The following is a 21,586-nucleotide window of genomic DNA, read 5'->3' on the forward strand; positions in this document are numbered from 1 at the left end:
GAACGCTGTGCAGCGCCGCGCCGGTGATCGGTGAGTATGAGAGAGGGGGAGAGACTAGACCAACGGAGAGAGAGAGGGACAGAGAGAGAGAGACAAGAGAGAGAGACACAGACAGAGCGACCAACTGACAGAGAAAGAGACCGACAGACAGAGGGAGATTCACCGACATCCACAGACCTAGATTGACCGACATTGACAGAGACTGAAAAGACCTGCATTTTGCTTGTCAAAAAAGCATGCGGAACGCAACAAAAATGCAGTCCAAGTGCATTTTGGTTGCGTTTTGACCCACATCATTGATTTCAAAGGGTGGAGAACGCAGCTACAACGCACAAAAGAAGTGACATGCTGCTTTTTTTTCCGCAGAGATTTTGGGCATCCAAAACGCTGCGTTTACAAACGCAGTGTGTGCACTGATTTTTCGGCAACGTGCGCACATAGCCTAAATGTAATATGAGAACACACCAAACCCTAGAAATCGCTACGCTGGATCAGGTAAACCCTGCCATACTCCCCAATTAGCAGTGAAGGCTGGAATAAAACCCAAACCGCGCTATAGTAAGGTTCAAACCATAGATACTGTGACAAATGAGTAGTGTGTAAAACAGAATAGCACCAGGAACACATGGCTCTACCTGAAGATAGAGACAAAGGAATTAGAAAAAAACAATAAAACACACAATTACTTGTGCAATGACCAAGACAAGCTGTAGAAATAGCACAAGCTGCTGGTGAATAGGGGCAGAAGCAGTCCCAGTGTCACGCATATCGCCACATTAGTGGCTTTCTTCCAGGCCAGAATAAGGGCGATGCGCTTGGGGCTGGGACTGCTCAGATGATGTCACCCTGACCCGGAAGTGCTGGCAGTCATAGGGTTGAATTGCACTGGCGTCTGGGACACAAAAGTACAGTTGGTCTCAGGGAATCACGTGCTGCACTTTCTCTGAGTCAACTTACAGCCGGGACTCAGAATATCCGGTTCCCACTACGGAGGGCACCAAGACACAGCCTCCGGGGAGACTCTGAGACCGCTGCATCAAGGCAGCCGAACGGCGCCCCCCTGTAACTGCGCCCTGGGCACATGCCCCGCCAGCCTCCCTCTAGAGACACCTGTGAAGATACATCCTATGTAATCACATCATATCAGTAGTCATCATCACTGAGCTTCATCCACCATATGGAGAGACATACAGCTGTGACCTTCATCTTTAGAGGGGTTTGTAGTCAACATAAGGACGAGAAGACGTTTCCCTGTGAAACTATTTATGGTGAGAAATCGTGATACTTTGTCAACTTACTCATATTTTTGTTGCTAATACCACTGGAGGAGATAGCCCTGAGTTTGGAGGCAGACACAAGGTTTAATATAGTGTTGGCTTAACCATTAGGCTATATCCTCTCCTAAGGGTACCGTCACACTAAACAACATACCAGAGATTCTGACCACGATACGACCTGGTCAGGATTGCTGGTACGTCGGTACAGGGTCGCTGGTGAGCTGTCAAACAGTCAGATCTCACCAGCGGCCAGCCACCAGCCACCAGCGACTCGTATTGATGCTGCGCTTGGTAACCAGGGTAAATATCGGGTAACTAAGCAAAGCACTTTGCTTGGTTACCCGATATTTACCCTGGTTACCAGCGTACACCGCTTACAGGCTGCCCGCGCTAGCTCACTGTATACGTAGCTAGGGTACACATTGGGTTACTAAGCAAAGCGCTTTGCTTAGTTACCCGATATTTACCTAGGCTACGTGTGCAGGGAGCCAGCGATAAGTGGTGTACGCTGGTAACCAGGGTAAATATCGGGTAACCAAGCAAAGCACTTTGCTTAGTTACCCGATATTTACCCTGGTTACCAGCGTACGCTGCTTACACAGAGTCGGTGCTCGTTGGTCTCCTGACGTCAAACACGCCGATGCGTGCTGCATAGTGGGAGACCAACGAGCAAAAAATGAACCAGAGCAGTGTGTAACGATCAGCGATTTCACAGCAGGGGCCAGGTCGCTGCTCAGTGTCACACACAGCGAGATCGCTGATGAGGTCACTGGTATGTCACAAAACCTGGGACTCAGCAGCGATCTCTCTATGTGAGAAAGACCCTTTAGACACTAAACTTAAAGGGAACCTGACACCAAGTGTTTCCCTTATAAACTAACAAAGAAAAAGAGTATGCCACAATAGGGATCACCAGAAGAAATGTTTTTTTTTAGGAATTTGAAAAAACTTTATTATCTTATAAGTGTACAAAATAATGGCTCAAGGGACAATCGAACACAGAGCACAAGGATTAATGTACAAAGGGAAACACTCATTGAAACATTAAAAACATTTAAAACAAATGCCCAAATAGGGTCTAGTTACTGAACCCCAACATGAATATCACTGTTATGTGTCAAGTAGCAGTTTTCTCATATATAATAGTTAAGGCCCCACTGAGGATTTTACATTCAATATCCTCTTTTCACATGCATTATCCTGTATTGGTCACTGTAAAGCCTGGATCAGGTCTGAAAATTCATCAAAAAGTTGGTACCACTGCAGACCACTGTTTTGTAGCATGGAATTCAATACATATATTTACATCAGTGGTGAATTAGTATCAAACCTACCCCATGTGGAAAAGACTATTTCATTATTGGTATTGAACCTTATCTTTCATTGGCTGACTTCCCCTGATGAAGCCACACCCCTAGTGGCGATACGCGTGGGGTTCACCGCGCTAACCCCTGTAATCGGTTTGTTTTCTCCCCCATGCATTAGAATAGGGACCCTGTCTTCTGGCCAGTACCTATTTAGGTCTTGCTGCTGAGGTACATCTGGTAACAATGTGGCGCCCCTGACCCGGTCAGGCACCACAGAGTATTGCACCCATTCGGGGACAATGCCTCCAGGTAATCTCCAAAGGCCAGGATGAGGTGCACACACAAACACATAGTGACCAGGTCTCCCACATCACTAGAGGGGACCCTTGGGTAGCCAGTAGGGGTTAACTTTCAATTCCCAGCAAGGGGTGTGCTCAGAGGCTGGTTGCTAGGAAGCAGGGCAGAGAGGAAGTGAGGGTGGTGTGGAGCTGGAGGTGGAAGGGAGCAGAGGGTCTCTCGTGTCAAACGGGTCCTGAGGAGTGCAGTAGCTGAAAGCGGGGGAGAAAGGGTACCGTGGGTCGGCCTGAAAGACATCCAGAGAGAAGGGTGGCTGAGTACGGAGATCCTGGTATCCGAGCACGCAAGGGGAAACAGATCCCCAGTACAGGCAGCAAATCATCCAGAGCTGCTTAACCTACAGGTGGGGGGTACTTTATGCCCTCACCACTACTACACAGAGCTCGAGCCAAGCAGCAATCACCAGGCCCATAAGGGGACAGGGCCAGAAGCCATCCCACCAAGGCCACGCTGCCGGCAGACGGGCCAGAGAGAGGGGAGCAGGGTAGTAACAGCTTCCCTGGAGGAGTCCTACCACGCTTCAAGCAAGGGATCCTCCCAAACAAAAAGAGTGCAAGGAGGGCGAGCGGACAGCTACCCTCAGAACGGCCTCCTGGAATTCCTGGTTCCACCTGGTTATCACAGTGTCGCCCGGGCATCTCACCGTGACCTCTAAACAGTGAGTAAACACGTTAAAAGACTTCTTGGACTGTGTTTGAGTCATTCTGCGACCTGTGGTCCCACCCACATACACAGGGACCTGGGGCTTGCCTTACTCTCAGGAGGCTATTACAACCTACTGCACCCACCATCAGCCCCAGGCATCCCTTAACCTGCAGTGGCGGTCCGCACTGACCGCAATTCTGAGAGTGGCGTCACGACGTATCCCAAAACGAAGGTTCCCTACCTGTGACCAGACCGTCCCATCCCGTGGAGTCCCTAAGGGTAATACACTGCTGCACCGCACCTGTAGGGCTCCACAGATCTGGCGTCACGAACAGGATTTGGACTAGACCTGTTCAGACAGGTGACCGTGCGCCTCAGAGGTCCGACCGCAAAAATTGAACCGCCGCCATATTGCCATCTTCAGAAGCGCGCGCTGCAGCCCGCGCGAGGGAGAAGAGCACCGCCCACGAAGAGGTGTGGCCGCCCCAGAATCCCCACAATTCAGAGAGCGTACTGACCCAGGAAGTGGAAAGGGAGCGCGCAGATTTTTGAAGAAAAATGGACGCTGCAGGAGGTAATGCCCCTGGTCAGGGCGACGCAGCCCAAGCGATGCCAGCCCCCGTCGCGCTGGACGCAGCAGCGCCCGGTGCCGGTGCCGCGGTCGCAACCGCGCCGGCCGAAGTCTCCCCCATAATGCCAGTTTCCTTACTGTATGTCCCAGGAGCGCAATGGCTGCCCCAATACGCCGGTAAAATAGACACGCTGACCGGGTTTAAGAAGAAGATCAACACCCTGCTAGACATGCACGCGATGACTGGTAAGCAGAGGGCCGCTGTGGTGCTGGGACAATTGACTGGAGCAGCAGAATTGGAAGCTGAGTCCTGGACCAATGATGACCGGGGCTCTGTTGAGACCATCTTTGCCAAACTAGCAGCTGCTTTTGAACACCGCACAGAGGGAGAGCTGAGGACGGACTTCTATAACTGCCGTCAGAAGCCCCAAGATAGTATAAGAGACTATGCCCTCAGGCTGCAGGCTGCACTACGGGCTCTCAAGCTGGTGGACCCTGTCAGTGATCAGGAAGGAAACCGGATGATGAAGGAACAATTCTTGCGGGGCCTGCGCTCTCCTGAGGATGGGAAGCAGATGAAGCTGTGGTCCCTGGAACACCCTGACGTGGACTTTGCCATTTTGAAAGACAGGGCAGTGAAAGCACTCCAACCTCCTGTGGACACAGACCCCGTCGCACCAGCATGGCCTGCCAGTTCCACGGCTGCAGGAGCGGAATCCTCCTCGCAGGCCCTGATAACTGCAAAAGGACTCAACACGCCAGCAGAGACCATAAATACACTATCCTCCCAGGTGCAACAGCTCACTAAGGACGTCGCACAAATCCTGAAAGCAATGCAGTTGCCCTCAGACACCAAAGTCCCTCATCGGATCCTGCTAGCTGACAGCCCAGAGGACGTCCCGTGGATGCGGAGGAGAAGAGGTCCTGCAACCCGAGGCAGGAGCAGTGATCGCTATGACTCATCTGGACAACCCATCTGTCGTCGTTGCCAGGAGGCAGGTCACTATGCAAGGGCTTGCCCTTTAAACGAGCCAAACCTGGGGCCGAGGGCCAGTCCTCAGGATTAAGAAGATCAGGCCCAGGTCGCTGCCGTGATCAGTACGTGGGTGGACGTCCTGTCCTGTCCATCGTCCTGGATGGGATCCCTACCCCGGCATTATTGGACACCGGCTCTCAGGTAACCACGATCCCGTATGTCCTGTATCGTAGGTTTTGGTCGGACGACGATCTCCGACCACCGGACCCCTCCCTCACCATCTATGCTGCCAACGGACAACCTATAGACCAGATTGGGGTCAAGGAGGTAACCATAAAGGTGGGAAGGCAGGAAATGAAGGGACAAGGACTGATTGTTGTGGACACTGATATTAGAGAAAGGAACCCGCAAATGATTTTAGGCACTAATGTCATAGAAAATTGCCTAGGGGAAGTGTTGTTGTTGCTTCACCAGATTGTTGAAGGTGCTGAGGGCAGGTCGCAAAGAGCCTTGCAAAAAGAGATCCGAATCATTCTGAGGAAGCAACAGGTAAAACAGACTGGCGGTGAGATTGGTAGTGTACGGGTGATGGATGCTAACCCCATTGTGATACCCCCACGGAGTGAAATGATGATGTGGTGTAGAGCAGCGGTAGGTCTCAGAGGACAAGATTACCAGGCTGTACTAGAGCCCACTCATTCAGACCACTGGCCCACGATTCTGACAGCCAGGGGGGTAGTTGATGTACACAAGGGACGAGTGCCTGTACGAGTGTTGAACTGTGGGGAGGAGGAAGCCAGACTACCAAGGTACGCTACCATAGCCAAACTGTTTACATGCTCAGATGACGCCATAACACCTGTAGGTCCCCTGACACAAGCTGACTCAACAGAGGATGAGACCTCCCAAAAGCAGTTAGAGGACTGGTGCCAGAAACTACACGTGGGGACTGACTCTACACCCGTCTACCGGAAACATGGGGTTTACAGGGTCGTGCGGGAATACGAGCAGGTCTTTAGTAAGAACCCACTAGACTTTGGTAGGATCAAAGGGGTGCAACATCACATACCCACAGGCAGTCATCCTCCCATTAAGGAAAGACATAGGCCTATTCCACCAGCCCATTACCAGCGCACAAAGGACATGCTGAAGGACATGAAGGAGGCAGGAGTCATAAGGGACAGTTGCAGCCCCTGGGCAGCTCCCCTAGTCCTGGTGAGGAAGAAGGATGGCACGATGAGGATGTGTGTGGATTACAGACGGATAAATCAGATAACACACAAGGATGCCTACCCGTTGCCAAGGATAGAGGAATCCCTCGCTGCCTTAAAAACCTCCAACTACTTTTCTACCCTAGATCTTACTAGTGGCTACTGGCAAGTATCTGTAGCAGAGGAAGATCGGGAGAAGACGGCCTTCACCACCCCAATGGGCCTCTGTGAGTTCAACAGCATGCCATTTGGACTCTGCAATGCCCCCGGGACCTTCCAGAGGCTTATGGAATGCTGCCTAGGGCACCTCAACTTTGAGACCGTCCTGCTCTACCTGGATGATGTCATCGTGTACTCCAAGACCTACGAGGACCACCTGAAACACCTGGCTGAAGTCTTTGAAGCGCTATCCCGATATGGAATGAAGCTGAAACCATCCAAGTGCCATCTACTGAAGCCAAAGGTCCAGTACCTAGGTCACGTGGTCAGTGCAGAAGGAGTAGCACCGGACCCAGAGAAGGTCACAGCCATCCAGGAATGGCCCACACCTACTACCGTCCGGGAGGTACGCCAGTTCCTTGGCTTGGTAGGCTACTACAGAAGGTTCATCAAGGGCTACACGAAAATGGCAGCGCCTTTGCAAGAGCTCCTGGTAGGCCACCCAAAGAAGAAAGGAAAGACCTCCGGCCCGCCATTTCACTGGGGAGAAGCAGAAGAACACTCCTTCAGACAAATGAAAGGGGCCTTGACGGGTGAAGAGATCCTAGCCTACCCTGACTACAGTCTACCATTTGTACTGTATACAGATGCCAGTAATGTGGGACTGGGAGCAGTGCTTTCACAGGTGCAGGAAGGCAAAGAGCGTGTGATTGCTTACGCCAGCAGGAAGCTCAGGCCTACTGAAAGAAACCCAGAAAATTATAGCTCATTTAAGCTAGAGTTCCTGGCCATGGTATGGGCTATCACAGAGCGGTTCAAGCACTACCTGGCAGCCACCAAATTCACTGTCTTCACGGACAACAATCCCCTGACCCACTTGGATACTGCTAAATTGGGTGCCATGGAGCAGCGTTGGGTAGCCCGACTGGCGAACTATGACTTTACTGTCAAGTATCGAGCTGGCCGCAAGAACGGCAACGCAGATGCTCTGTCCAGGATGCCTCACCTAGCAGACGAGGGTGAAGATGTAGATGATCTTGAACAGATTGAGCTGCCAGCGTTCCATCGCCATGGAGCAAAGCAGTGTCGGCAGTTGCGTGCCAACCGCCAAGAGGTGACCCTGAACCCACTACCTCACTACAATTGGAAGGAGACCCAGGAAAATGATCCAGCGGTAGGCTTGGTAAAGAAACTGATCAACCAGCCTGGCGCCAGCCTTGACAAAGGAGCCCCACCTGAGGCACAGTACCTATGGAAGGAGAGGGGTCGATTATTCATCTATCAAGACAAACTTTACAGGAGCATCATTGACCCGAGGACGCATGAGAAGGTGTGGCAAGTGATTGTACCACAGAAGGATACGAGGATGGTGCTGGAAGCCTATCACAATGGTGCAGGCCACTTTGGTTGGAAGAAACTGGAGGCCCTACTTAAAGTAAGATTCTACTGGGTGGGCATGAGATCTGCCCTAGAGAAGTGGTGTCGAAACTGCGGGCCCTGCAATCTTAGAAGAAAAGACCAGCCCAGCCAGAGAGCACCACTCCAGCCAATCCAAACTAAACGGCCCCTGGAGATCGTGGCCCTGGACCATGTAAAGTTGGCACCCAGCAGACAAGGCTACAACTACGCTCTCACTATGGTTGACCACTACTCCAGATTCCTGGTGGTAGTACCAGTCAAGGACTTGACCGGTCAGACTGCAGCCAAAGCGTTCCAGACACATTTCTGTCGACCACATGGCTATCCAGACCAAGTGCTCACTGACCAAGGACCAGCCTTTGAAGCTGAAGTGTTTAAGGAGTTTTGTAACCTTTACGGCTGCAAGAAGATCCGTACCACACCTTACCATCCTCAGACCAATGGCATGTGTGAGAAAATGAACCACATCATTCTCGACCTTCTGAAGACTCTCCCATTAGAAGAACGAAGTCGGTGGCCGGAAAAACTGCCCGATCTAGTGGACATGTATAACAACATCCCTGTGAGTTCCACGAACTGCACACCGGCATACCTGATGAGGGCCAGACCAGGGAGATTGCCAGTAGATCTGAAAATGGGAGTTGAGACCCCTGAAGACCATCAACAAGGTGCTGATTGGGATTCCAACCGCCAAGCCCAATACAAGAAAGTACAAGAGTGTGTGGAGCGAAGCCTGACTCAGCAGCGTGAGAAACAAGAAAAGGCCTACAATCGAAAAGCACCTGCTGTTCCTTTGATGCCAGGAGATATAGTTCTCAAGAGAAAGAGAAGACATCATAAACTTGACAATCACTGGGAAGAAGAACCCTATACTGTGTTACCATCGACGCTTAGCAATGAAAAGACATGCCGTATCAGCAAGGATGGAGGAAAAACAACAGCTGTCGTTTCTAGAGATCGCCTAAAGAAATGTCCTGAACAACTAAGAACCCCTGAAGAAATTCCCAACCCTTTGCCAGTTCAAGAACCAAAAGAAAAGATGATCCATACTGTACTTGGAGATTTCCCAGCAAGTTGGCCTCAATACAATGGAGCAGTAGTTATTCCAGTCATTACATTCCCTCAATCTAGAGAAGTAAGAGAACCAGAAGAACCTGTTCAGAACCTGGAAGAGCCAAATGTAGCTGAAGCAGAAGACCACGCACTGGTATCAATACCTAGTACACCCATTATTCACATTGAGACACATACATCGGGTGGGAGGACACAACCTCAGACAGATGACAGTATAGTACTGCGTAGATCAACCCGCAGCAACTTTGGTCAGCTCCCATTACGCTATAGAGAAAGTACAGTTTAGTTCAAAGTGACGGTATGAAATGTAATGTTTAACCTGTTTACAGTTAAGTAACGTTTAAGTGAAATGTGCCCACAAGGACTATTGTGAGACCTCTTTAAAATGTTTTCTTTACACTAGTTCACGTGCATTTTAAAAAAAAAAAAATGGACCACCGGTTATGAACTGGCTTTAACCACAAACTTTTGCATTGTAAAAAGTTACCTCCTTGGTATCAACCACAGAGTCTTCCTGTTGAGGGGCATGGCTCTGCACCAACAAGGGGGCACGCCTGTTTATGGGGCCTGCCCTCCAACACTCGGAAGCGGGTACGCCTGTTTATGGGGCCTACCTTACACCACTCTCCTCAGGAGAGGAAGATTGGAGGAAAGGTCTGGGGAATGTGATGGCCCAGCCCTGGTCACCAAAAGGACCGGCAACCTACCTCCTGGAGGTTTTTGGGTGGGGTTCGGACATGTGGGTGGTTGGTGGTGGAATGGTACCTGGTATGTTTAAATGAAAATAATTGCCCCTGCGTGGGAAAAGTTTGTATTTACCTTTTTCTCTTGTCTTTGCAGCCCGAGGACGTGCTGATGATAACTAAGGGGGAATGTGGCGCCCCTGACCCGGTCAGGCACCACAGAGTATTGCACCCATTCGGGGACAATGCCTCCAGGTAATCTCCAAAGGCCAGGATGAGGTGCACACACAAACACATAGTGACCAGGTCTCCCACATCACTAGAGGGGACCCTTGGGTAGCCAGTAGTGGTTAACTTTCAATTCCCAGCAAGGGGTGTGCTCAGAGGCTGGTTGCTAGGAAGCAGGGCAGAGAGGAAGTGAGGGTGGTGTGGAGCTGGAGGTGGAAGGGAGCAGAGGGTCTCTCGTGTCAGACGGGTCCTGAGGAGTGCAGTAGCTGAAAGCGGGGGAGAAAGGGTACCGTGGGTCGGCCTGAAAGACATCCAGAGAGAGGGGTGGCTGAGTACGGAGATCCTGGTATCCGAGCACGCAAGGGGAAACAGATCCCCAGTACAGGCAGCAAATCATCCAGAGCTGCTTAACCTACAGGTGGGGGGTACTTTATGCCCTCACCACTACTACACAGAGCTCGAGCCAAGCAGCAATCACCAGGCCCATAAGGGGACAGGGCCAGAAGCCATCCCACCAAGGCCACGCTGCCGGCAGACGGGCCAGAGAGAGGGGAGCAGGGTAGTAACAGCTTCCCTGGAGGAGTCCTACCACGCTTCAAGCAAGGGATCCTCCCAAACAAAAAGAGTGCAAGGAGGGCGAGCGGACAGCTACCCTCAGAACGGCCTCCTGGAATTCCTGGTTCCACCTGGTTATCACAGTGTCGCCCGGGCATCTCACCGTGACCTCTAAACAGTGAGTAAACACGTTAAAAGACTTCTTGGACTGTGTTTGAGTCATTCTGCGACCTGTGGTCCCACCCACATACACAGGGACCTGGGGCTTGCCTTACTCTCAGGAGGCTATTACAACCTACTGCACCCACCATCAGCCCCAGGCATCCCTTAACCTGCAGTGGCGGTCCGCACTGACCGCAATTCTGAGAGTGGCGTCACGACGTATCCCAAAACGAAGGTTCCCTACCTGTGACCAGACCGTCCCATCCCGTGGAGTCCCTAAGGGTAATACACTGCTGCACCGCACCTGTAGGGCTCCACAACTATACTGCTATATAACATGTTGCTTAGACTGCCGAGACCCCACCACTGAACCAATGTCCCATGCCCGAACAAAACACACAATTGTAGTAAACCAAATCGACTTTATTGGAGAGATAATCAAATATTTATACAAACTCTCATCTTTTGTTGGGTTGGGGTCGGTCACAGCTTAAAATAACCATTGTAATTATCCAACCGGATATACCATTTCAAACGAGGCGTAATGCCAGGCCGGACTCCTGGCGCAATCAGCCTTCGCTTAACAGCCACCATTTTCAACCACTGACCGCTGTGACTTAAAACAATATAATATACAATAAAGAAGAGGGAGGGTGGGACAGCAGCAAACTGTGTCCGGGTTGCCAGCAGCACAGCAGCGTCCGGGTCTCAGGATGAGGAGAGGCCGAATCCAGGAAGTAAGGGGGATTATATAGGGGATCCAATAGCGAGGAGAATAGTGGGATTGGACACCATAAAGGGGGCAGGGTTCGGGCATGGGAGTGGAATTTTAACCTCTTACATACCGGGCTCAGCAGTCAGGGTGCATTCAGTGCAGCCTCACTGACCTGCCCTGCACTTTCTGAGCTGTGATGAATGCTTGCAGGCATGGCTGTTCCCTCCCTGTATCACTAATAGGCTAGTCAGTTCACTCAGGGTTAAAGTGACTACAGTGTGGTGAGTGTGTGAGGTTTCTCTGTGTTTAACACATTGGTGACTGGGTCAGGATCATTGGGGACTCTGATGTGGGAGATTTTACTATTTTATCCCTTCCCTCCCCTTGTGTATATCATTTGTATACCCCGGGCTGATGATCTGGACCCAATAGGTGATTCTCAAGGTCTAGTTTGATATCTGTCGAGATGCCGCACTAAACCTATGCTGACTTATATGTACCCGTTCTGGATTGTTGAGTGTCTGGCCGGCCAATGAAAGATAAGGTTCAATACCAATAATGAAATAGTCTTTTCCACATGTGGTATGTTTGATACTTTACTATAAAGAAAAAGACATGGATCGCACATCCCAAAAATACAATGATCTAAAAGCCGCTAGGCAAAAAATTTCATTCTGATCAGATTGTATTAAGCCCACTGCCACGTCACGGCAAACCTCTTGAGTGGGTCCCTAACCTGACCTTTTTGTGTGGCACCGTGCACCGACCACCGCCGCAGCGACAAAGCGCCAGCAGGGCGGGCGACCTGGTGCCTCACAGCACCCATGCTGCAAGGCAAAGCCCCCAAGGCTCCAGGCCGCGCCGCCCCACCGACACCACACCACCACAACAGCAGCCACCACACAGCACCAGCACACAGTGAGAGGAGCTGTGCACTCACCTCCCACTGGCTCCCATATGTGAACTGGGAGCAAAAAGAAGGCTGACCCCTCTTGCAGTTTCCTGCTGATTAAAATCACCTGTGCCAAATGGGGGAGAGTGCAGATCCAAGCAAAAAAAGAGGGGGATAGACTGATATAAATACCATACTATAAAGAAAAAGACATGGATCGCACATCCCAAAAATACAATGATCTAAAAGCCGCTAGGCAAAAAATTTTTTTTTATATCAGTCTATCCCCCTCTTTTTTTGCTTGGATCTGCACTCCACCCATTTGGCACAGGTGTTTTTAATCAGCAGGAGACTGCAAGAGGGGTCAGCCTTCTTTTTGCTCCCAGTTCACATATGGGAGCCAGTGGGAGGTGAGTGCACAGCTCCTCTCACTGTGTGTTGGTGCTGTGTGGTGGCTGCTGTTGTGGTGGTGTGGTGTCGGTGGGGCGGCGCGGCCTGGAGCCTTGGGGGCTTTGCCTTGCAGCATGGGTGCTGTGAGGCACCAGGTCGCCCGCCCTGCTGGCGCTTTGTCGCTGCGGCGGTGGTCAGTGCACGGTGCCACACAAAAAGGTCAGGTTAGGGACCCACTCAAGAGGTTTGCCGTGACGTGGCAGTGGGCTTAATACAATCTGATCAGAATGGTAACAAAAGAACCTCATGTTCTATTTAATTTTTTGCCTAGCGGCTTTTAGATCATTGTATTTTTGGGATGTGCGATCCATGTCTTTTTCTTCATAGTATGGTATGTTTGATACTTATTCACCACTGATGTAAATATATGTATTGAATTCCATGCTACAAAACAGTGGTCTTCAGTTCTACCAACTTTTTGATGAATTTTCAGACCTGATCCAGGCTTTACAGTGACCAATACAGGATAATGCATGTTAAAAGAGGATATTGAATGTAAAATCCTCAGTGGGGCCTTATCTATTATATATGAGAAAACTGCTACTTGACACATAACAGTGATATTCATATTGGGGTTCAGTAACTAGACCCTATTTGGGCACTTGTACATTAATCCTTGTGCTCTGTGTTCGATTGTCCCTTGAGCCATTATTTTGTACACATGATATAATAAAGTTTTTTCAATTTCCTAAAAAAAACATTTCTTCTGGTTAAAAACATTTCTTCTGGCGATCCCTATTGTGGCATACTCTTTCTCTTTGTTTGTCTATGACGTTGCTGTATGCCAGGAGATCCCGGAGGGTGGTGCCCTTCTCACATCTAGTCTCTAAGTGTTTCCCTTATAACCTGCGGCCACCACCAGTGAGCTCTTATATACAGTATTCTAGAATACGGTATATAAGAGCCCAGGCCACTGTGTAGAACATAAAAAACACCTTTATAATACTCACCTGAGGGGCGGTCCAGTCCGATGGGCGTTGCTGCTCTCTGGTCCAATGGGCATCGCTGCTCTCTGGTCCAATGGGCGTCGCTGCTCTCCAGTACAGTGCCTCCTCTCTGTTGTGATGGCCGTCCTCCTTCTTATGAACCCCATGTAGATGACGCATCCTGCATCAGCCACACAGGCCAGCATTGCGCTCCTGCGCATGCGCTCTTTGATCTGCCCTGCTGAGGGCAGATCAAAGTACTGTAATGATCTGTACTGTATATTGCTAATCCCTGCCTAACAGTCCCTGTATCTTGTAGTATATATAAAGATATCTATAGAAAAAATAATTTTTAAAGATCCTTTTTAATATGCTAATGAGTGCTGGGACTACTAGTCACAAGAGTGTTGTATCACCCGACTAGTTCACCCACAGGGGCATGCTAACATGCTATTCAGTGCAGCGTCACCAGCTGTGACCGCGCTTCTGAATCTGAATGCCGGGCACTTCCAGTCATGCGCAGTATGAAGTCGGGTGTACATGTCCCGGCTTCAGAGAGCTCTAGTGCGCAAGACCGGAAGTACTGGGACTTCGGATCAGTGGTGACAGTGGACACAGGTACGCATGGCACCGCTGGTGATGCTGCATTGAATAGCGTGTTAGTACTCCCCGGTGGGTATGCTAATATGATTAGACGGCAGACTAGTCGGGGGATATAACACTCTTGCGACTAGTCCCCTCACTCATTAGCATAAGATAAAAGATCTTTAGAAATACTTTTTCTATAGATCTCTTTATCTATGCGAGTGTATACAGGGACGGTTAGGCAGGGATTAGCAATATACACCCAGAACTGCTCATGGTCCTGAGTGCATATTGCACCTGACAGGTTCACTTTAAGTCAATTAGTCAGGTTGCCACCGATTATAATCTGTGTATATATACAATTTGCAGGCCTGCAGACAGTCATTCCCCAAAGAAAAAGGACGCATACATTTTGAAACGAGTTGGAAGAATCTCGAGTCTGACAGACACCCGTAGCAACTCCGTGACGTCACAAATCCGCGCCAGTTTGAGGCAGCTCCTCGGGCCATAGCATCTTCAGTTCCAGTGGCGCATAGCAGAAGACCTGACGCAGGATCCCCAATCTACCCCACTATCGCTGCTACACCCCCACGGTTGAAGCGCACTGGCTCTTCCATGGATATCAGCAGGACTAACACTGGAGGTGTTGGAGCAGATAGGACGCAGGATCCCTGATCTGCTCCTTCAGGACCTCCCCGCAGTGTGAGTGTCATTACCCTCCCCCCACGTATATCCAGCCATACTACGAACTGTAAGTGCCTCCTCTTCTTCTTATATCCATCAAAGGACACTGAAATATCTTATGTATTTTGCGGACTCTCGCTATCCATTGTAAATCTAGGATAACAGAACTCCATCTCCTCTTCGACATATTTGGTTATTTTGGTTTTATGTATTTTATGGGATTTATATTTGTCTTTTTTCCTTACATTGTTATTTTTAACACTTCACATTAAATTCTGTATGTTTTACACATTTATGATTCCATCCGATTCTGTGCCGTCCATCACACCTCAGTCTCGCCCCCTTTTACCCAAAGTTCTTTTCACGATCCATTCATGTACACACATTACCCGAGGTGGCGCGGTTTTCTTTCATTCTTATATTATTTTATTCAGCCATTAGGCCACCACTCAGGGCCTATTCTGAAATCTTGCAGCCGTCACAGAAGCAAGCGTTATTATTTTCTCACTCATCTTTGTCCCCTTGCTGCTTTTCAGACATGCTCCAGTAATAGGTTTGTGTCAGGGTTCATGCACGGCTCTGCCGTTCCTGTGCCGGTGCATGTATCCTGCCTCCGGGAGGGGCCTGTTTATTCTGCCCTCATTCCGGGGGTCACGCCGCCATATCTTGGCATTGCTGCTTCCGGGACGCCACCAGTGATATTTCCGGCTCTGCTATGTGCTCCGTTCCTGAGAGACATTCTCTGGTTCTTGTCCTGCTAGCCGGTATTATGTGTCCTGACCTCTGCTCCACTTGCCCGTCCTGACTTACATCCCTCTTGCCTGACCTGACCTCTATCCCCCAACCCAACCTGACCTCCCTTTCCCCAGCCTGTCCTTCTCTCCGTTCCTCCTGCCCGTCCGTACCTCCATCCCTCCTACCAATCCTTTTGTCCATACCTCCCTGTCCTCCTGTCTCCTGTCCTCGTCTTTGTTCCACACGACCTCCCCTGTGCTTACTTGCTCTCCCGGTATCCGACATCAGCTCTGTTCTTTGACTTTGGCTTGATTTCTCCTCGGTACCAACGTGACAGCTCAGCTTAAACCATGACTGATCGACTATCCCTTCTCTTGTGTTTGCAACCTCTATTGGGCTTCTGTCTAACTACACTCAGGAGTTCTTTTCCTACCCGAGTCCCTGCGCCCCCTAGTAGTAGCTTAACAGTTTGTATTTGTATAAAAGGTCAAAGAACGCCTGTGCATGCGCACTACAATACTTTGATCTGCCCTCATCAGGGCAGATCAAAGTGCGCCTGCGCAGGTCCGCAATGCCGGCCTGTGTGGATGACATAGGACGCATCATCCACACAGGGCTCAGAAGATAGAGGATGGTGAACGCACAAGATGGAGGAGGCGCTGGACCGAAAGCAGCAACACCCAATGGTCCAGACCGCCCCCTAGATGAGTATAATAAAGATGTTTTTTACATTCTACAGAGCAGCCTGGGTTCTTATATACAGTATTCTAGAATGCTGAATACAAGAGCTCAGTGGTGGTGGCCACAGCTTCTAGGAAAATCCTGGTAACAGGATCCCTTTAATATTCATATGAGGCAGATATTACCTGTTTCTGAAAGACATCATAGTGAGTCCTCCAAGGGGTGCCTTTATTTCTCTAGTGAACCTTCTTGCTATTTCTGTTTCTGTATAGAAGTGCTGATGTTTCCACTATAGTCTGAGGAGAGAAAGAGAGTGACCGCATGGAGGACCAATGACTCCAGAAAAATGAGCATCATGGCTATTGCCCTCCTCCACCTTTTGTGTGTGTGTGTGTGTGTGTGTGTGTATACAGTGTATTTATATGTGTATGTCTATACACTGCATATATATATGTGTATATACTGTATGTACAGTATATGTATATGCAGTGTATATATGTACCGCCCCGCGGCCTCAGCTGCGACCGCCGGGCCGCTCGGATCCGTGCTCGTTCTGCGGGCGGTGGCTCGAGCCTCTCACGGACCCAGGGGTCACTTCGCTCTGCAAGGGAGGCTGGCGCTACACGCGGGGGATGCGGGAATTTCGGGTGTCGGGGTGATTGCTCGTGACGCCACCCACGGGTCGTGGTGATGGTGGACACCACCGTTGCGGTAGAGGTGAGGGACTCCCGGGAGCGGTGTCAGGGTGCAGCTTTGGTGTTAACCCCTCCGTGGGTAGGGGCGGTGTGTCCCGGGGCCCGGTTGCGGGGAGCTGGTGCAGGGCGCAGTGCTGCGGTGTGCGATGCGGTGCCGGATGGCGCTGTTGTACTCACGATTAAGGCACACAGAGTCACTGGTAAACTAAACGTAGTGATAGACGGGAGGCCCGCAGCCGGCTGCAGTTCACTAGACGGGTTGGCAGAGTCCCCCTTTCTCCTGTACCTAAGTGTAAGTGGACCACGGTGCCTAAGCACGGGTGGTCCGCTCCCCGGCGGTTGTGTCGAAGGAGCTCCTTTGCCCGCAGGCGCTGGCCCTTGGATCTCTGGCCTCTGGCGATGGCTACTATCCGGTCGGGTTGGGCGGTTGCCCTCAATCGGGACTTTGGTGGGAAAGAACCCCGGGAGGTCCAGATCCTCAATCAGTTAATTCGACTATGGTGGTGGCCTACCGCTTAGTCAGGGTCTGAGTACCCGTCCTGGTGCTCCAGTATACTGTTGGCTCCCCGGTTCGGTTCCGGTGGGCTCCAACCCTGTCCCGGTCCCTACGGTCCCACCGGTCGTGTTCCCGGTCTCCTACAGGCGGCCCCTGCCGTCTGCCTGCCTGACTGTTCAAGGGTCCTGGGCTCCAACCCAGGCCCTACGCAGAACTGCACTTCTCTCTACTCCTCAACTGCACTCCACTCCAAACTCCCAACTCAACTCAACTGAACTGACTGAACTGTCTTTTTCCTGCCTCAGGCCAGCAGACTCCTCGGTGGGCGTGTCTTTCTGCCTGACTCTGCCCACCTGGTGTGCCTGTCTAACACTGAGGGAGGCAATCAGGGCTTAATGTTTGACTGTTGTTACCTGCCTAGTGTGGTGGGGGTGTGTGTGTTGTAGTGACCTGTGACCCCTGGGGTGTCCAGGGCGTCACATATATGTATATACATTTTATATATATCCCCTATGCCTCAAAACTACTGGAACAGCATGTCCATCTTGAGCTGTCCTCCCACCTCTCCTCCTGCTCCCTCTTTGACTGGTTACAATGGAGTCGGGAACCTTTTTGGCTGAGAGAGCCATGAACGCCACATATTTTAAATTGTAATTCCGTGTGAGCCATACTCACCAGGGGGGAGCAGTGGTGGTGGAGCGGCTCAGAAGGTCCCAGAAGGCAGGGTAGGTGATGCTGTGGGCACAGAGAAGGGAGTGTCGTGGCTCAAGGGGGCTGCGGGCTTGTGGGGTGTCACAACAGCGGGCGCTATTGATCTGCTAGCGGTCTGCTTTGAATCTCCCACAGTTGATGAAATCGACTTCAAGATAATGGCCACCGTGCTTGTGCAGATAAACGCAATGGACTTCAAGAAAAAGGCCGCGGAGTCCTATCTGCGCACGGGCCACCTCCACGGCCAATTTCTTGAAGTTGATCTCGTCAACTGCGGGAGATTCAAAGCAGCCCGCAGTCCGCCGCGACAGCCCATGAGACTGCAGTATTGCCGACCCAGCGCCACCACTGCTGCCCCGGTAAGCCATATGTGGTTTGTAAGACACATCCCCATATTTCCCCCAGTTTTGAGGGGAAAAAAGTGTGTGTTACAAATCGGAAAATACGGCATTTTTTTTATTAACGATTTGTCTGTGAACCAGATGACCTATTAACCATCAAAACCAATCAACACTACTCTATCCTCCTCCTCCTGGACCTGTCCTCTGCTTTTGACACCGTGGACCATTCCCTTCTACTACAGATTATCTCATCTCTGGGCATCACAGACTTGGCCATATCCGGGATCACTTTATATCTAATGGACCGCACTTTCAGCGTCTCCCACTCTCACACCACCTCCTCATCTCGCCCCCTATCTTTTGGTGTCCTCCAAAGTTCAGTTCTTGGAACCCTGCTGTTCTCATCTACACCTTCGGCCTGGGACAGCTCATAGAATCCCATGGCTTTGAGTATCATCTCTTCGCTGATAATACGCAGATCTACCTCTTTGGATCTGACATCACCTCCTTACTAACCAAAATCACACAATGTCTGTCTGCTATTTCATCTTTCATTTTTGCTCGATTTCTTAAACTGAACATGGAAAAAAAGAATTCATCATCTTTCCCCCAACTCCACCTGACCTATTCATCAGAATCAATGACTGCTCACTTTCCCCAGTCCTGTGTGCTTGCTGCCTGGGGTAACCCTTGACTCAGCTCTCTCCTTCAAGCCACACATCCAAGCCCTTTCCACTGTCTGCTGAGTCCAACTCAAAAATATTTCCCAGATCTGTATGTTCTTTGATCTTCAAAAACTCTAGTGCATGCCCTCAATATCTCCCGCCCGAACTACTGTAACTTCCTGTTCTGTGGCCTCCCTTCTAACACTCTTACTCCCCTCCAATCTATCCTAAATTCTGCTGCCCGACTAATCAACATGTCCCCCTGCCCTGGATTCTTCTCTCTGTCAATCTCTTCATTGGCTCCTAGTGCCCAAAGACTTTGTTTCAAAACACTAAACATAGCATATTAAGCCATCTGCAACCTGTTTCCTCCATACATCTGTGACCTAGTCTCCCGGCACTTAACTGTACACAACCCTCGATCTTCATAAGATCTCCTTCTCTATTCCCCTGTTATCTCCTCTTTCCATATTTTCATACAAGATTTCTCCCATGCCTCCCCAATTCTCTGGAACTCTCTACCACAGCATATCAGACTCTCACCTACAGTGGAAACCTTCAAACGGAACCTAAATACCCACCTCTTCCGAGAAGCCTACAACCTGCAGTAACCCTCAGTCCACCATAGTGTCCCACCACCAGCTCTGTCCTCACCTACTGTATCTTCAACCCCTTCCCTGTAGACTGTGAGCCCTCGCAGGCAGGGTCCTCTATCCTCCTCTAGACTGTGAGTCCTTGCGGGCAGGGTCCTCTCTCCTTCTGTACCTCCTCCTGTACCTGTCTGTGCCTTGAAATGTTCATAATTATTGTACTTGTCTATGTATGCCCCTTTTTCACATGTAAAGCGCCATGGAATAAATGTCGCTATAATAATAAATAATAATACATGTGTATGTTGGAGCATTATATACAAGTGCATCTCAATAAATTAGAATATCATCAAAGAGTTAATTTATTTCTTTAATTCAATTACAAAAAGGGAAATGTGTAACAGTGCGCAAAGTGCTGTAAATGCTGACATTCCTGTGTGTAACTCATTTTGTGTGTAGAGAACTGTGAGAGCACTAGGACCCAGAGGAATCCTCCCTGAAAAAGGTGGAGGCCGTTCTGATGAAGGACAGTGGCTGGTCTGTGAGCAGAGAAGCCCGGGAAAAGAGGGAGAAGGATTTACAGCAGGCTTGTGAGGAGCTGAGAGCTTTATGGAGGTCGGTGGTTGATGCTTCAGAAATCGAACACTGACTGGGCCAAGCAGCCAGGACCCTGAGCCACCAGGTGAACTGTTTCCTGGGAAGAAGGAGCTTGGAGCAGAACATTGGAGACACCCTGAGCAGTGCTTAGACTCCTGCAGAACTGTTAGTGTACTGTGATTGGGAATCTGCAGGGCCCTGCTGCAGGCAGGAAATAGACTCTTCTTGTGTGATTAATGTTTTTCTTCATGGTTTTTGGCACCGAAGATCACCGGTAGTGGCTGCAGCTGGAACTTACCACAGGCCTTTGTGGGTCCTCTTTTTGAAACACGGTACTGTTATTGATACCCGGGTATCCAATCAGTTTATGCACTTCTATGCTGTGTTCGCATTTGTGAAGTGTAGGGTTGTTAGGTTGTGAGGCGGTGTGTTATTCCAGAGACCCTCACTAGAGTACACCCATTGGATTTACAACCTGTCTGTGAAGTGCTATTGTGCTGCTGTTTGTCTCTTATATGTTTCTTAGGTAAATTTATTACTGCCGTTTGTAATGCACATTGGAAGGATCTTTGGATTTAGCACCCTGACCCCGGCATATAGCCTGGCTGTGTACAGTACAATAGGCGTAGTAGTTACTGAGGAGTAATTGAATACACATTTCATTTTGACCCTCTTCCCCATCCCTTTCAGTAAATATAGTTTTGTGACATTTCTGCTTGGGCCTCGGTTTGTGACTCGCTGGATCTCATTCGGACCTTTGGTCATTAGATTTCTGGTGTAGTCGGCAGAATCCAGCATTTGTCATGGACGGAGCCAAGGGAGGAAATTTTACAGCAGTACCAGCGACACGTCCGTTGGTTGCAGTTCCCCTGGCAGCCGCGACGAACGCAGGAGGGTACGTATCTGTAGGAGATTTGCTGCAGCACATACCCAAGTATGACGGGCGTAGCATGACGTTGCAGAATTGGGCTGAGAGAGTGCAGAACATCCTGCGGATGTGTAATTTCTCCCCCAAATTACAGGTAAAGCTAGCATTAAATACATTAGAAGGAGAGCTAGGCGTATGGTGATGTTACGCCCAGTGGCAGACAGAAACACGTTGGAGAAGCTTCTAGCGCTGTTGGAGGGGGGCTGCGCTTGAGTGACACAGCTCTGCTCTCTTTTCCTTAACCGACCACAGAGGGTGTGTGCGTTCCTAT

General features: G+C 50.1%; 1 protein-coding gene across 9 annotated transcripts in view; it reads left to right on the forward strand.

Annotated features, from left to right (window-relative positions):
- Positions 1 to 20,905, forward strand: part of LOC142245626 (natural cytotoxicity triggering receptor 3 ligand 1-like) — a 140,342-nt gene extending 119,437 nt beyond the window's left edge. For 8 of the 9 annotated variants that reach the window (XM_075318508.1, XM_075318507.1, XM_075318509.1 and 5 more), the window contains one exon: positions 14,562 to 20,042. In XM_075318508.1, coding sequence (XP_075174623.1) covers positions 14,562 to 14,608 — 47 coding nt within the window. In that variant the 3' untranslated portion in view covers positions 14,609 to 20,042. Of the gene's footprint in view, positions 1 to 14,561; positions 20,043 to 20,249 lie in introns of those variants that run through there. The other variant, XM_075318516.1, reaches the window with a different exon arrangement.
- The last annotated feature ends 681 nt before the right edge of the window (positions 20,906 to 21,586 follow it).

This window comes from Anomaloglossus baeobatrachus, chromosome 7, assembly GCF_048569485.1.
Source record: "Anomaloglossus baeobatrachus isolate aAnoBae1 chromosome 7, aAnoBae1.hap1, whole genome shotgun sequence".
Taxonomy (NCBI): Eukaryota; Metazoa; Chordata; class Amphibia; order Anura; family Aromobatidae; genus Anomaloglossus; species Anomaloglossus baeobatrachus.